This window comes from Oncorhynchus tshawytscha, unplaced genomic scaffold (genome assembly GCF_018296145.1).
Source record: "Oncorhynchus tshawytscha isolate Ot180627B unplaced genomic scaffold, Otsh_v2.0 Un_scaffold_17_pilon_pilon, whole genome shotgun sequence".
Taxonomy (NCBI): domain Eukaryota; kingdom Metazoa; phylum Chordata; class Actinopteri; order Salmoniformes; family Salmonidae; genus Oncorhynchus; species Oncorhynchus tshawytscha.
Window position 1 is genome coordinate 316,538 of NW_024609830.1, and position 15,653 is coordinate 332,190.

The 15,653-nt window shown below is 46.1% G+C and overlaps 1 protein-coding gene across 9 annotated transcripts in view; it reads right to left on the minus strand.

The window, feature by feature from the left end:
• Positions 1 to 1,372: 1,372 nt before the first annotated feature.
• Positions 1,373 to 15,653, minus strand: part of LOC112236808 (tyrosine-protein phosphatase non-receptor type 3-like) — a 29,270-nt gene continuing 14,989 nt past the window's right edge. For 4 of the 9 annotated variants that reach the window (XM_042319350.1, XM_042319348.1, XM_042319347.1 and 1 more), the window contains 21 exons: positions 14,859 to 14,901; positions 14,344 to 14,422; positions 14,001 to 14,045; positions 12,030 to 12,082; positions 11,760 to 11,880; positions 10,670 to 10,757; positions 10,504 to 10,592; positions 10,317 to 10,386; positions 9,913 to 10,082; positions 8,964 to 9,076; positions 8,771 to 8,801; positions 7,657 to 7,690; positions 7,393 to 7,514; positions 5,490 to 5,641; positions 4,177 to 4,292; positions 3,977 to 4,087; positions 3,024 to 3,076; positions 2,765 to 2,923; positions 2,445 to 2,580; positions 2,177 to 2,304; positions 1,373 to 2,059 (listed from right to left, as the gene is read on the minus strand). In XM_042319350.1, the coding sequence (XP_042175284.1) occupies positions 1,996 to 2,059; positions 2,177 to 2,304; positions 2,445 to 2,580; positions 2,765 to 2,923; positions 3,024 to 3,076; positions 3,977 to 4,087; positions 4,177 to 4,292; positions 5,490 to 5,641; positions 7,393 to 7,514; positions 7,657 to 7,690; positions 8,771 to 8,801; positions 8,964 to 9,076; positions 9,913 to 10,082; positions 10,317 to 10,386; positions 10,504 to 10,592; positions 10,670 to 10,757; positions 11,760 to 11,880; positions 12,030 to 12,082; positions 14,001 to 14,045; positions 14,344 to 14,422; positions 14,859 to 14,901 (1,977 nt within the window). In that variant the 3' untranslated portion in view covers positions 1,373 to 1,995. Of the gene's footprint in view, positions 2,060 to 2,176; positions 2,305 to 2,444; positions 2,581 to 2,764; positions 2,924 to 3,023; positions 3,077 to 3,976; positions 4,088 to 4,176; positions 4,293 to 5,489; positions 5,642 to 5,942; positions 7,123 to 7,392; positions 7,515 to 7,656; positions 7,691 to 8,770; positions 8,802 to 8,963; positions 9,077 to 9,912; positions 10,083 to 10,316; positions 10,387 to 10,503; positions 10,593 to 10,669; positions 10,758 to 11,759; positions 11,881 to 12,029; positions 12,083 to 14,000; positions 14,046 to 14,343; positions 14,423 to 14,858; positions 14,902 to 15,653 lie in introns of those variants that run through there. The other 5 variants (XM_042319349.1, XM_042319351.1, XM_042319352.1 and 2 more) reach the window with 5 other exon arrangements.

Sequence of the window (15,653 nt, forward strand, 5' to 3'; positions counted from 1 at the left end):
GATTTGCTGTGTTCACACACTCCCACACCTCTCTCGTACTACTAAGGTGAGGCCGCTGTTGACAGAATGTGGCTGGAGGAGGAAGACTGAGAACTCCCTGCCACGGTGTACTGACTCAGTGTGAGAAAAGGTGTGTGAGGTACTATAACAGTACTATTGTCATCCTGAAACATAATTCTAGCAGTAAAAACTGGAGGGAGATGAGGGTAGAGGAAGAGAGAAAACAAGAAGCACTAGGACCCCGAGGGCAGAACTAGCTTTGTATAACACTACGACCCCACCCACATTCTCACTCCACAACACACTACCTGATCCTGTTAATGCACCGGTTTCTCTTGATTCACCTGATACACACACACAGTAACACACTTCCCGAGCAGAGAGCAGAATGTTTGTTAAAGTTAACATGTCTTTATTAAGGTTAAACACAGGGGTATAGAACAGACAAGAACAGCAATAAGGAACTACACAGAAACATGGCAGAGCTGTAACCTGAGCTCTGACCCAAACTCTCCAGTTAGTTCCATGTAACCACAGGCCTAGGATCAGATTAGTTCTAAGATTAACCATAAGGAGGATGTAAAAAGGCCTGATCCAGGTAGTGGTTATGGGCAACTACAACTGTTCCAAGCTGTAGTCTGTTTGGGTCTGTCTCCATCTACAGGACAAGACCGGGACTGCAGCTCTGCAGATTTTCACCTGGGAACAGTTACCAGCATGTAGCAGTTTCATCAGAGCAGATCAACATGACAATACAATAAGTCATGACAAATTGCTTGTGTCATCATTTAAACAGTTAGGGCTTTGATCGTGTAGGATTCCCAGCAGTAACCTTACTACTTTAACATGAATCTTTCATCGTCACCTTTCCCTCTGTCTGCCTGCCTGTCTGTCTGTCTTGTCTGCAGGGATATGTGATTCTCTCAGAACATGTTATTACAGGGTGTGTATAGTGTAGGAGCATGTTATTTCAGGGTGTGTATAGTGTAGGAGCATGTTATTTCAGGGTGTGTATAGTGTAGGAGCATGTTATTTCAGGGTGTGTAGTGTGGGAGCATGTTATTACAGGGTGTGTAGTGTGGGAGCATGTTATTACAGGGTGTGTAGTGTGGGAGCATGTTATTACAGGGTGTGTAGTGTGGGAGCATGTTATTACAGGGTGTGTAGTGTGGGAACATGTTATTACAGGGTGTGTAGTGTGGGAGCATGTGTAACAGTATAACTTTAAACCATCCCCTCGCCCATACCCGGGCGCGAACCAGGGACCCTCTGCACACGTCAACAACAGTCACCCACAAAGCATCGTTACCCATCGCTCCACAAAAGCCGTGGCCCTTGCAGAGCAAGGGGAACCACTACTTCAAGGTCTCAGAGCAAGTGACGTCACCAATTGAAACGCTATTTAGCGCGTACCACCGCTAACTAAGCTAGCCGTTTCACATCCGTTACACATGTTATTATAGGGTGTGTAGTGTGGGAGCATGTTATTACAGGGTGTGTAGTGTGGGAGCATGTTATTACAGGGTGTGTAGTGTGGGAGCATGTTATTACAGGGCGTGTAGTGTGGGAGCATGTTATTACAGGGCGTGTAGTGTGGGAGCATGTTATTACAGGGTGTGTAGTGTGGGAGCATGTTATTACAGGGTGTGTAGTGTGGGAGCATGTTATTACAGGGTGTGTAGTGTGGGAGCATGTTATTACAGGGCGTGTAGTGTGGGAGCATGTTATTACAGGGTGTGTAGTGTGGGAGCATGTTATTACAGGGTGTGTAGTGTAGGAGCATGTTATTACAGGGTGTGTAGTGTAGGTAGACATAAAACATGTTCCTTTTAAAATAACACTTAAGCAAATTATTTTGTATGCAAATCTAGAAAGGTTGACTGCATTATGTACAGTAAATGCTGACTGCTGAGTACAGCCAGTGGACGTGGGACTCCTGAAGGTCGTCTCACACCAGGTCCATGAGGCATCCATGATGTCACAGGGGTCACAGACTCAGAGCTCCGTCATCAGGAGAGCCCTGAGAATCTTCTCTCTGCCCAACCTCATCTCCTCCCCGCTACACACAGACAGGGACACACACACACAGATCATCATGAGGAATGTTACATGACTGGGATTTGTGTGTTAAGTGTGTCTGTAACCTGAGTGTGTGTGTAACCTGAATGTGTGTTACCTGTTGGTGTGAGAGGCGAGGCAGGGTACCAGGGGAGGGATGGAGGTGTGGTAGTAGGAAGGGGATAGGTGGGGAGAGTGAGAACGCTCACAGCATGGACTCCTCAGCTCCAGTATCGGCATGTCCATCTGCAACACACACAAAACAGTTTAGTTCACAATACACTATTATCCTGGTATTTGCTTAGAAATGACAAGGCTCTGATCCAAATGGACGAATGCTCTGCTATGAAAAGTGTGTGTTGCTGAGTGCTCTGGGGTATGATAACCTGTGTGTTTGTTTCCTGAGGGTATATGGAGGGTTGTGTCTGGTTGTCCAGTGAGTTGTTAGATCCACACTTCCCAGTGCTCCGGGAAGAGATTGCTGCAAGGGCCTCTGGGAGATTATCCTCGTCCTCATGGTTACTGAGGACCAATTACAGGACAGTGTTCAGCCACAGCATTCTAAATGTATCACATGAGTAGTGAATAACTAACATCATAGGTTTTTGTGTAGTGGCTAGGTTATGACAGTACTTTGAATACAGGACACAGCTGTGAGCATCGTATGGAATCCCAGAGCAGGTTGTGAATACCCTGCCATACTTACAAGCTGAACTGCCTGACCAGTCTTTTCCTGCGGTTGGTGTTAGGGTTAGACTTGGCGGGTCTGTCTGTGGTTGAGTTGTGGTCGGGGCGGAGGGAGGTTCTCTCTGTGGTCAGACTGGAAGTGGCAGAGTCTCGAGAGTCCTGACTGGAGCTCTGATACCTGAGATACACACATACCATTATCATCCACCAAACACACACACACACACACACACACACACACACACTGGGAGGAGTATTGTATTACTGCTAGTACTGGCCTGTCGTTGATCTCCTGACTACAGGTCTTCCCTCTGGGCGTCAGCGGAGCATCCTTCATCAAGAGAGGAAGAAGAGGAGAGGACAGGAAGATGACCGAAGAAGAGGACAGGAGGATGACAGAAGAGGAGAGGACAGGAGGATGACAGAAGAAGAGGAGAGGACAGGACGACAACAGAGGAGAGGACAGGAGGATGACAGAAGAGAAGAGGAGGACGAGAGAGAAGAGGAGAGGACAGGAGGATGACAGAGAAGAGGAGAGGACAGGAGGATGACAGAGGAGAAGAGGAGGATGAGAGAGAAGAGAAGAGGAGGATGAGAGAAGAGGAGAGGACAGGAGGATGACAGAAGAAGAGGAGAGGACAGGAGGACGACAGAGGAGAAGAGGACAAGAGGATGAGAGAGGATGTTAGCTTTTACACGGATACTGCAAACACACACTCAATAGGGTCAGTACTCACTCTATAGACAGCCTCCATCACTAGGGGTCAGTACTCACTCTATAGACAGCCTCCATCACTAGGGGTCAGTACTCACTCTATAGACAGCCTCCATCACTAGGGGTCAGTACTCACTCTATAGACAGCCTCCATCACTAGGGGTCAGTACTCACTCTATAGACAGCCTCCATCACTAGGGGTCAGTACTCACTCTATAGACAGCCTCCATCACTAGGGGTCAGTACTCACTCTATAGACAGCCTCCATCACTAGGGGTCAGTACTCACTCTATAGACAGCCTCCATCACTAGGGGTCAGAACTCACTCTATAGACAGCCTCCATCACTAGGGGTCAGTACTCACTCTATAGACAGCCTTCATCACTAGGGGTCAGTACTCACTCTATAAACAGCCTTAATCACTAGGGGTCAGAACTCACTCTATAGACAGCCTCCATCACTAGGGGTCAGTACTCACTCTATAGACAGCCTCCATCACTAGGGGTCAGTACTCACTCTAAAGACAGCCTCCATCTGAGCTTTGTAGATGTTACACTTGAGATGGTCTGGAGAGCTGCAGGGAGAGGAGGGCTGGAGAGACTTCTCAGACAACTGCTTCTCCTCTGCCTGAGAGATGAGAGAGAGAGAGAGAGGAGGAGTCTAAATGTGTAATAAAATAACTGCTTAAATATGTCTGACCTGGTGTGTAACCGTACCTTGTTGTCCATGTTGACATGTAGTGAAGGCCAGGGAGAGGTGTTGCTGTCTGTCTCCAAGGGGTTGTACAGACAGAGCTCCAACTCATCTACAGGACAGGGAGGGGCTCTGTGTTCTAAACACACACACAGTGTTAACATATAACCTGGCTGCCGTGGTGTCATTAATCTGGCTGCCGTGGTGTCATTAACCTGGCTGTCGTGGCGTCTGTAACCTGGCTGCCGTGGCGTCTATAACCTGGCTGCCGTGGTGTTCATAACCTGGTGTCTATAACCTGGCTGCCGCGGTGTCTGTAACCTGGCTGCCGCGGTGTCTGTAACCTGGCTGCCGCGGTGTCTGTAACCTGGCATCTATAACCTGGCTGCTGTAGTGTGTATAACCTGGTGTGTATAACCTGGCTGCCGTGGTGTGTATAACCTGGCTGCCATGGTGTGTATAACCTGGTGTGTATGACCTGGCTGCCGTGGTGTGTATAACCTGGTGTCTATAACCTGGCTGCCGTGGTGTGTATACAATGGCTGCGGTGGTTTGTGTAACCTGGCTGCCGTGGTGTCTATAACCTGGTTGCCGTGGCGTTAATAACCTGGTGTCTATAACCTGGCTGCCTGTGGTGTCTATAACCTGGCTGCCATGGTGTGTATAACCTGGCTGCCGTGGTGTGTATGACCGGCCTGCCATGGTATGTATAACCCTGCGTGTATAACCTGGCTGCCGTGGTGTGCATATCCTGGCTGCCGTGGCGTGTATAACCTGGCTGCCGTGGCGTGTATAACCTGGCTGCCTTGGCGTGTATAACCTGGCTGCCGTGGCGTGTATAACCTGGCTGCCGTGGCGTGTATAACCTGGCTGCCTTGGCGTGTATAACCTGGCTGCCGTGGCGTGTATAACCTGGCTGCCTGTGGTGTCTATAACCTGGCTGCCATGGTGTGTATAACCTGGCTGCCGTGGTGTGTATGACCGGCCTGCCATGGTATGTATAACCCTGCGTGTATAACCTGGCTGCCGTGGTGTGCATATCCTGGCTGCCGTGGCGTGTATAACCTGGCTGCCTTGGCGTGTATAACCTGGCTGCCGTGGCGTGTATAACCTGGCTGCCGTGGCGTGTATAACCTGGCTGCCGTGGCGTGTATAACCTGGCTGCCTTGGCGTGTATAACCTGGCTGCCGTGGCGTGTATAACCTGGCTGCCGTGGCGTGTATAACCTGGCTGCCGTGGCGTGTATAACCTGGCTGCCGTGGCGTGTATAACCTGGCTGCCGTGGCGTGTATAACCTGGCTGCCTGTGGTGTGTATACCCGTGGGTGTATACTCACTGTTCTTGCTGTGTGTGTGACAGTAAGTCTCCTGGCTGTCGTAGTGTGTGTGTCTGCGGTGGCGATGGTGTATGCTTCCAGAGTACGGCGTCTCGTTCTCCTCAACACTGAACTGCTGCTCCCCTCCCAGGACAGGACCACGCCGAGGGAAACTGGGGACAGCACATCACACTCACACACACAGTCCAGAAACCCAGAACCAGACCAGCACCCTGTCCCACCTTCTTTACCACACAGTAACACCAGTTTTTAAAACCTCTCTTTGGTACACAGGCAGCTGAGGGGAGGGCAGCTATTGGAAACCACATTTGATAACTTTCTATGAGCCCGTCTTCTCCAATTAAGGTACAATCAGCCACCTGTGCTTTGGTAGTCTGTGTGTGGTGTGTGTATAGCACATCATTTGAACAGTCATTCAGAGTGTGTGTGTGTACATTATTCAACTTCAGTGAAGGAGTTTAAGCAGTGCGTTTAATCAACAAGGCTGTAGCAACCAATCTAAGGCTGGTTGTGATAAGAGTACCAATTTTAAGGCAACAGGAAGGAATGTTGAGCATGGAGAGGATGTAAACACAATCAGCATTAACACAGGTAAACAAGGCCATCAGAGCCATTCTATTGATCTATGGGGGTTGATTAAGCTGAGTCAGAACCCCTCACACACACACAACGTTCATGCCTCTGAAGAATAAAGGCAGATATGCAGCAACAGACGCAAGACTTCCATAACATGACATGCTATTGTAATGTATATATTGTAATGTATATATTGCTGATAAGGATTTAACAAGAACATTTTCCTTCATCGTTTAGCTGAGATTTCCAAAGTAGCCATATTCCCCTACAGATGTAATGTAGAACCATGTGATCCCTAGTTAAAGCAGTTTATGATGACACAGACTACTTCACACACACTCAAATGATTTTGGCATCTTACATTCAAACAGTGAATCCTGAGCTAGGATAACTTTTTTAAACAAATTATTTGGCTTGCTCTAAAAGGATTTGGCTAAAAGCAAATCTACGTGCTAACTGGGCAGAAAATTAATGTCGCGGTATGATTGTTTTGTAAAGCATAAACGGAATTTCAATCTTACTCAGTTACATGAGGACTTCGTAACATTCAGCCACTAAAGTATCAACAACAATTACATGAACTAACAAGGTACTGAACATCAAACATCATGTTCCAACCCACTCAGAGAGAGATCTCTGTGTTTAAAGTCTCTCTCTTTCTGTTAGGAGTCTCTTTCTGTCTCCACAGCATGGTGGTGATCTGATGGAGAAGACACATGGTAGACAAGGCTGGTGTGTAATGATGGTGATGAGGAGGAGGATGATGTATTTTGGTCCATGAGTCCACAACCAGAGTGTCTCTCTCAGTCTTCTGTATTCCAGTTGTCTCGTATGCATGTGCGTATGTGTTAGAGTTTAGATTTAGATGTGGGTTTGGGACAGGGTCCTGGGACAGGGTCCTGGGACAGGGCTGTAGAGGTTAGGGTGGAGGGGTCAGAGTGCAGTCATGACCTTGTCTCTGTACACCACACTGATGGATCCTGGGAAAGACCCGCTGGACCTCTCTGGTACTGACCGATGACTGGGCTCTTGACTCACTGCTACTGCAGCAGGCGCTCTGGACATGGGAAATGACACACACGGTACGCATACACAGACACAGTAAGCATACACACACGCACACACAGCCTGTCTAAATGATGCAACACATGAATGATGTAACAGTGATATGACGTGAAAGAGACATTCAAAAAGAAAAAGATAGCGGAGATACCCGACAGAGAGAGAGAGAGCACCTCTGAAATGAGAGAACTCTGGGCGCTAGGGGGACTCACTATACACCATTAAGAAGACAACTGTCTTACCTATGTCTGTCTGTCTGTCTCACCTGTGCGGGGATGTGTGTCCTGAGTGTTGTAGGTAGATGGGGGGTGTGAGGGCTGGGTGCCAAGGCTCATGGGCTATAGGGATGTTACGCTGGTACTGAACAGAGATAGATGGAGAAAAAGACTGAGAAAATAATATTCAGTTGAATATTGCAGGTGCATTGCCATGGTAATCAGTCACAAAGGTATCCACTGACATTTTCTTTTTTAACCTTCATATCCATGAGGAACCATTGTGTGTGTGTGTGTGTGTGTGTGTGTCTTACTGGGTGTAGACTAGGTTCGGGGCTGGTGTGGGCGCTGAAACAGAACAATATAACTGCTCAATAAGATCACATTTACAGACAGATCATTAATCGAAACATATGTAACTTCCATACATTGTTATAAAATGTACATACATTATGCTTTCAGAAATGTTTACAAATGAATTACAAATCAAGAGCTGAAATGTCTTGAGTCAATAAGTATTCAACCCCTTAGTTTTGGCAAGCCTAAATAAATTCAGAAGTAAAAATGTGCTTAACATGTCAAATAAGTTGCATGGACTCACTGTGTGTGAAATAATATATTTTTTAATGACTACCTCATCTCTGTACCCCACACATACAGATGGTTGTAAGGTCCCTCAGTCGAGCAGTGAATTTCAAACAGATTCAACCACAAAGACCAGGGAGGTTTTACAATGCGGGTATTGCTTGTAATTGTTAAGGACTGGGGAGTTTTTCAGGAAAAATAAGAAAATGTAAAGGAGCTAAGCACAGGAAAAATAAGAAAATGTAAAGGAGCTAAGCACAGGAAAAATCCTAAAGGAAAACCTGGTCAGTCTGCTTTCCACCAAACACTGGGAGATGAATTCACCTTTCAGCAGGACAATGACCTAAAACCAAATCTATACTGGAGTTGCTTACCAAGACAGTGAATGTTCCTGAGTGGCCGAGTTATAGTTTTAACTTAAATCTGCCTGAAAATCTATGGCAAGACCTGAAAGTGAAAATGGTCGTCTAGCAATGATCAACAACCAATTTGACAGCGCTTGAAGAATTTAGAAAAAATAATAATAATAAATAGGCAAATGTTGCACAATCCAGGTGTGGAAATCTCAGAGACTCACCCAGAAAGACAATGAAAGGTGATTATAAAATGTATTGACTCAGGTGGTTGAATACTTATCTAAACATGTGTTTATTTTTTACAAGTTTTAGAATTTTTCTTCCACTTTGACATTAGTATATAATGTGTAGATCGTTGACAGGAAGTTACAATTAAATCCATTTAATCCCACTTTGTAACAACAAAATGTAGAAAAAGGTCAAGGGGTGTGAGTACTTTCTAAGGGCTCTGTACATGCTTGGTTGTCCTGTGCTCTCAGGGACCCACCTGATATGTGGTGGTTTGGCTGGAGAGAGGGCTGTAGAGAGAGAGGAAGCCAGGTTACATCAGGTCAGTGAATCAAGCACAGGAGAATTGACATGGGAAACTGCCTGTATGGGTGTTTTACTGTATGGGGGAACTGGGAGCTGTAGGGATGTAGGGTATATGCTATAGTGTGTACTGGGGAGAATATACCAACCCTTGCCACCCAGTGAGTGAGTGCGGGAGGGGTATCTCTTGCTGGGTCGCCTCTCAAACGTACTGGCCCTCCTCAGCCTCCCTCCGTGGGTCGCCTGGTACTCAGTCTTTCCACTGAGAAGGAGAGAGAACACTTTAAAAGGGATACTTCAGGATTTTGGCAGTGAGTCAGATAAACTCGTTGATACCATTTTTATGTCCCTGCTGGGAGCTGTAGGGATGTACAGCTGTAGGATATAGGCTATAGTGTGTACTGGGGAGAATATACCAACCCAGTTTAAAGGAATTTGCTAACTAGCGTTAGCGTAATTGCTAACTAGCATTAGCACAATGACTAGAAGTCTATGGTAACTACTAGCATGCTAGTAGATATAGACTTCCAATCATGCGCTAATGCTAGTTAGCATTGGCTCGTGAAACTGCTATTTGCATCCAGAATTAAGTGAGATGATACATAAAAATGGTATCGTTGAGTCAATCTGACTCTGAGGAAGTAGATAAAGTGCTTCATTGCCAAAACCCCCAAGATTCCCTTTAACAACTATGAACAGTAGCTGGCATCACTGTATTTGGCATGTCAGGATGTACAGAACAGTTACATGACTCAACATACTGCGTCCCTGTATGTTGGTGATAGATGCCTGGAATATATCTGAAGAGGTCATTTCAGTTTGACATGTAAACAAATGGCATTTCCCTGTAACCATAGCTTCCATCATGTAACCATAGAGACAGAACTTGCATCTCAGATGGCGCACTAGTCCTCAGTTAGTGCACTACTTTTGACCAGAACCCTACCTAGTCTCAGAGTGCATCCAACATGGCACTCTATTCACTATATAGTGCACCCTAGAACTCTGGTCAAAAGTGGTGCACTATATAGGGAATAGGATGCCATTTTGGGCACAATCTCTGTTGTAGAGTTGAGTGTTGGTGCGAGCCCCACCCACCTGAACCTGAAACGTGATCCAAGGCGTGTGAAGTCACTGCTGGAGGCCTTCCCAGCTGTGGGCTGGCGCAGCCGGAAGAAGGCGTGGCTCTCCACAGCACATTTCCACAAGTGTTTACACGTCTTCGAACTGTCCAACTGGAACACAAAGGTGTGCTCCTGCTCCCGCCCCTAAACACACAACAGCCAATCACAATCAAACACCACTGACAAAAGCAGTCCAAATATTTCAATGTCAATGAAATGGTGTCTGCTGTCAAGTCAAAAGGTGAAATAGGGGGCGATCACATACAAGTGTGTAGCCTGCAAATGTGTGGTGGTGTTGAATGGAAATGCTTTTCTTTGCATATATGAGACACCCTCGGAGAGTGGGGTCATGGGCAGGGGTATTTGTGTATTGCTCACCTGATCATCGTCCTCCGTCACCACTAGGGTGAGTCGACTCTTTTTGAAATCCAGGCGGGTGATCTTGGGCCTGGAAACACACACACACACACACACACACACTTGACATTGCAGACTACACAGCTGTTTTCAAGAATATATCATTGTGTGTTTTGGAGAGTTCATGTCAAAGTGTGTGTGTGTTTACCAGAAGAAGAGGCCTATCTTGGTGGAGCCCTCAAACACAAGGATGCCAGTGGGAGTCAGACCCAGAGCGTACTCTGCTCCGTCCCTTCCCTGAGGACAACACAGTCACACACGCTCAGTGCTACTCTACAACATCAAACACTGACAACAGCAGCACACGCACCAACCTTGACAAAGTGCATGTCCACTCCGTACAGCTCCAGCCATTTACACTTGTTGAGGAAGCTGGTCTCTGCCTGGGATGGATCCGTACCCCTGGGGAAACAAAACCACATGCTCAGTCTCTAACACACATACCCTGCCCTCTGGGTGGAATGTCCTCCATATTTCTTGCAGTAATCCAGTTCAGATGTACACAACAGATTAGGGTCTAGGAGTTTATCTGGCCAATAGAGAGAGAGCAGAACTCAGTAGGGTTTCTCTTTGGTTTCTCGCTTTCACTGGTGTCATATCAGCTCAGTGAGCCCCAGTGTATGTGTGTGTAATCTGTGTGCGTCATCTAATCTGAGATTGGAGCGATCATACACTAGCAGGGTTAAATACTGCCTGGATTCAATCAAGACGCTCCAGGGATTAATCCCTTGATCCGTCACACAGACAGAGGCAAACAGAGAGATATAGAGGGTGATTTACATAGGTTTGATACAGCACTAGAAAACACCAGAGTGATACACTCCTCTACCTGCGTGAAGTTAAAGAACCAGACATTGTTCATGCGGTTATCACCTGTCCTGTGTTCTTATCCAGACACACCTACAGACACCAGAGAAGATGTCCTGTGTTCTTATCCAGACACACCTACAGCCACCAGAGAAGATGTCCTGTGTTCTTATCCAGACACACCTACAGCCACCAGAGAAGATGTCCTGTGTTCTTATCCAGACACACCTACAGACACCAGAGAAGATGTCCTGTGTTCTTATCCAGACACACCTACAGCCACCAGAGAAGATGTCCTGTGTTCTTATCCAGACACACCTACAGTCTGTTCAGACAGACACCAGAGAAGATGTCCTGTGTTCTTATCCAGACACACCTACAGTCTGTTCAGACAGACACCAGAGAAGATGTCCTGTGTTCTTATCCAGACACACCTACAGCCACCAGAGAAGATGTCCTGTGTTCTTATCCAGACACACCTACAGTCTGTTCAGACAGACACCAGAGAAGATGTCCTGTGTTCTTATCCAGACACACCTACAGTCTGTTCAGACAGACACCAGTGAAGATGTCCTGTTGCATGGCGTTTTAACTCACCTTAGGTCCACCCACGTGTTAAAGATGTCTGCCTCCATGGTCTCACTCTGTTTGGGTGTGAAGCGAAACTCTGACACCAGCTCAGGAGAATGTTCTAGAGGGTCACAGTCCCCCAGTTCACCTACACACACACACACACACACACACACACACACACACACACACACACACACACACACACACACACACACACACACGCGTTATAGTCAGGTGTAAAAGAAACATGAATGCTGATTCCAGAGATACCGTAGTGTGTAAATCATCACCTACTCTGTAAGCAGTAGGCCCCCAGGTCTACTGAGACATCATATGGACACTTCAACCTGGAGGGAGAGAGGAAGGTTCCAGAGCAGAGAGATCACACCACACACACCGCATGCAGCGTTACTTCCAACACTATCTGTGTTTGTATGTATGTACAGTGCATTCAGAAAGTATTCAGACCCCTTGACCTTTTCCACATTTTGTTACGCTACAACCTCATTCTAAAATGATTTTTTCAATTTTTTATAAAAAATGTAATGTCCTTATTATCTCACACACAATACCCCATAATGGCATAGCAAAAACAGATTTTAAATAGTATTACAAGTATAAAAAAAATAAGCTGAAATATTATATTTACATAAGTATTCACACCCTTTACTCAGTACTTTGTTGAAGCACCTTTGGCAGCGATTACAGCCTTTTCTTGGGTATGACGCTTCAAGCTGGGCACACCTGTATTTGGGGAGTTTCTCCCATTCTTGTCTGCAAATCCTCTCAAGCTCTGTCAGGTTGGATGGGGAGCGTCGCTGCACGGCTATTTTCAGGTCTCTCCAGAGATGTTCAATTGAGTTCATGTCCGGGCTCTGGCTGGGCCACTCAAGGACATTCAGAGACTTGTCCCAAAGCCACTCCTGCATTGCCTTGGCTGTGTGCTTAGGGTCATTGTCCTGTTGGAAGGTGAACTTTCACCCCAGTCTGAAATCCTGAGCGCTCTGGAGCAGGTTTTCATTAAGGATCTCTCTGTCCTTTGCTCCATTCATCTTTCCCTTGATCCTGACTAGTCTCCAGTCCCTGCCACTGAAAAACATCCCCACAGCATGATTCTGCCACCACCATGCTTGACCGTAGGGATGGTGCCAGGTTTCCTCCAGATGTGACGCTTGGCATTCAGGCCAAAGAGTTCAATCTTGGTTTCATCAGACCAGAAAATCTTGTTTCATGGTTTGAGAGTTCTTTAGGTGCCTTTTGGCAATCTCCAAGCAGGCTGTCATGTGCCTTTTACTGAGGAGTGGCTTCTGTCTGGCCACTGTACCATAAATAACTGTTTGGTGGAGTGCTGCAGAGATGGGAGAACCTTCCAGAAGGACAACCATCTCCACAGAGGAACTGGAGCTCAGTCAGAGTGACCATCAGGTTCTCGGTCACCTCCCTGAACAAGGCCCTTCTCCCCGATTGCTCAGTTTGGCAGTGCGGCCATCTCTCTGAAAAGTCTTGGTGGTTCCAAACTTCTTCCATTTAAGAATGATCGAGGCCACTGTGTTCTAGGGGACCTTCAATACTGCAGACATTTTTTGGTACCCTTCCCCAGATCTGTGCCTTGACACAATCCTGTCTCTGAGCTCTATGGACAATTCCTTTGACCTCATGGTTTGGTTTTTGCTGACATGCACTGTCAACTGTGGGAACTTTTAGAGACAGGTGTGTGCCTTTCCAAATCATGTCCAATCAATTGAATTTACCACAGGTGGACTCTAATCAAGTTGTAGAAACATCTCAAGGATGATCAATGGAAACAAAATGCACTGGAGCTCAATTTCAAGGTCTCATAGCAAAGGGTCTGAATACTTACGTAAATAAGGCATTCTGTTTTTTATACATTTGCAAACATTTCTAAAAACCTGTTTTTGCTTTGTCATTAAGAGGAATTTTGTGTAGATTGATGAGGGTAAAAAATTATGTAATTCATTTTAGAATAAGGCTGTAACGTAACAAAATGTGGAAAATGGAAGGGGTCTCAATACTTTCCGAATGCACTGTGTGTGTGTGTGTGTGTGTGTGTGTGTTGGGGAGGAGAGGTCCTTTTCTTTAAATTAGCAGCCCCCTGATGTTCTGATCCTGTACTTTATTATAGAGCTACACACAGGAGACACGACCCAGATGGAGAGAGAGAATGAGAGACAGAGAGAGAGTGAGAGAGGTTTAGTGTGTGTGTGTGTGTCTGAGTGTGTGTTGGGGGTGTTGGGAGCTGCTTACTTGCCGGACAGAATGTCTTGTCGAAGCTGCAGCACAAACAGGTACCTGGAACACAGACAAAAGGAGTGAGAATAAAACCACTGATGTAGAATCAATCTTTCTCCCTCTCTCTTTCACACTGACTGACAGACAGTCTTTCTCTCTCTGAAGAGGTCTCAGTCCATTTTGCCTTAATTAGTCTCTTCCCCACTGGACCAAAGTAATTAGCTACACTGCCCCCTTACACCTCTACACTACACCGAGGAGGGGGTGAGATTGTGTGAATGAGACAGTATGTATACGAGAGTGTGTGTGTATTCATGTGTGCTAGAGTGTGAGCACAGGCAGCCAGTGGTGGTGTTACCTGGTGAACTCCTCATGTAGGTTATTGGGCTCTGAGGAGTAGAACTTCACCCTGAAAAACAGTCTGTATGGAGGACCATCTGAAAAAGAGAAACAGACCAAGCGAGAGAGATTCAATTAGGCGAAAGAAGATAGTCAGGCCAATCTATCATTCTACCACATATTGTATATAAAATATATATATAAATAAAAAACTCTGGGAACATCAGGCACTTAATTTAAAAATTGTCTGGAGACTCCGGGTAAGAACCAGGCAGCCCTCTCTGTGAGAGGGGCGTTTCCTGACAAAGTAAACATTGGCATCACCCTGCACCACTCACTAATCACCATGTCAACAGCTGGTAATGAACCACCTGCCTTCCCACTTACCTACACACACAAACCCACTGTATACAGTGCACACATTAAGTAGAGGACACTACCAACAGTCTGGCAAAAGTAGCTGGCCTTCGCTTGTTATTAATATACACCACACAAACACTAAGAATATTAGATAGTGGGAGTGAATGGACTGACCTCTGATCTGTTTCTTTATGGGCTTGGACACATCCAGCCAGTGCTGCAAGAGACACAAAGAAGTAGACAACAGAATGTTATACATACGAGGGGTTACAACCATCCCAGCTCTGCGGATTGTGCTGTGAAGAGACAGAATCATTAGAGCATTTGTTTTGGTACTGTCCATATTTAGCTTGTTTTTGGTCGCAGGTCCAGGAATGGCACAAGAATTGCAACATTTACCTGCAGCTAACGCTTCAAATTGCACTGCTGGGTGATCTGAAAAGTCATAGTCAATCAATCAATAATATAACACTTTGTCAAACTTGTTTCTTTAATTTACAATCTGTAGAAACTATGAGAATAGAAAGGTTCAGAACGTTTGTGAAACATCACAGCTGAAAAATAAATGGCAAATAGAAATCAAAACAGGATTGTGGTCAAATACAGATGGGATGGGTTCAGAGAATGTATTTATTTATTAACCCTTATTTTACCAGGTAAGTTAGTAGTTACAGGGGAGAGGAGAGGGGATGAATGAGCCAATTGTAAGCTGGGGATGGTTAGGTGGTGTGACGACCCTCCCACTCTGTCTGCCGTATTCTGTCTTTGTTCTTGTTTCCTTATTAGGATGCCGGTGGGCGGAGTTGGGAGGGTCGTCAGCTTCATGGGAAACACCTGGGCCAGGTGTCTCCCAGGATAAATAGACCTCTTCCACATTCATGGAGGAGACTCTCCATGCAGACATCTTTGTAGATTGTGTTGTGGTTCTTGGTGGCCTTTTGTTTGTTTGCTTTGGCACCTTTCAACACC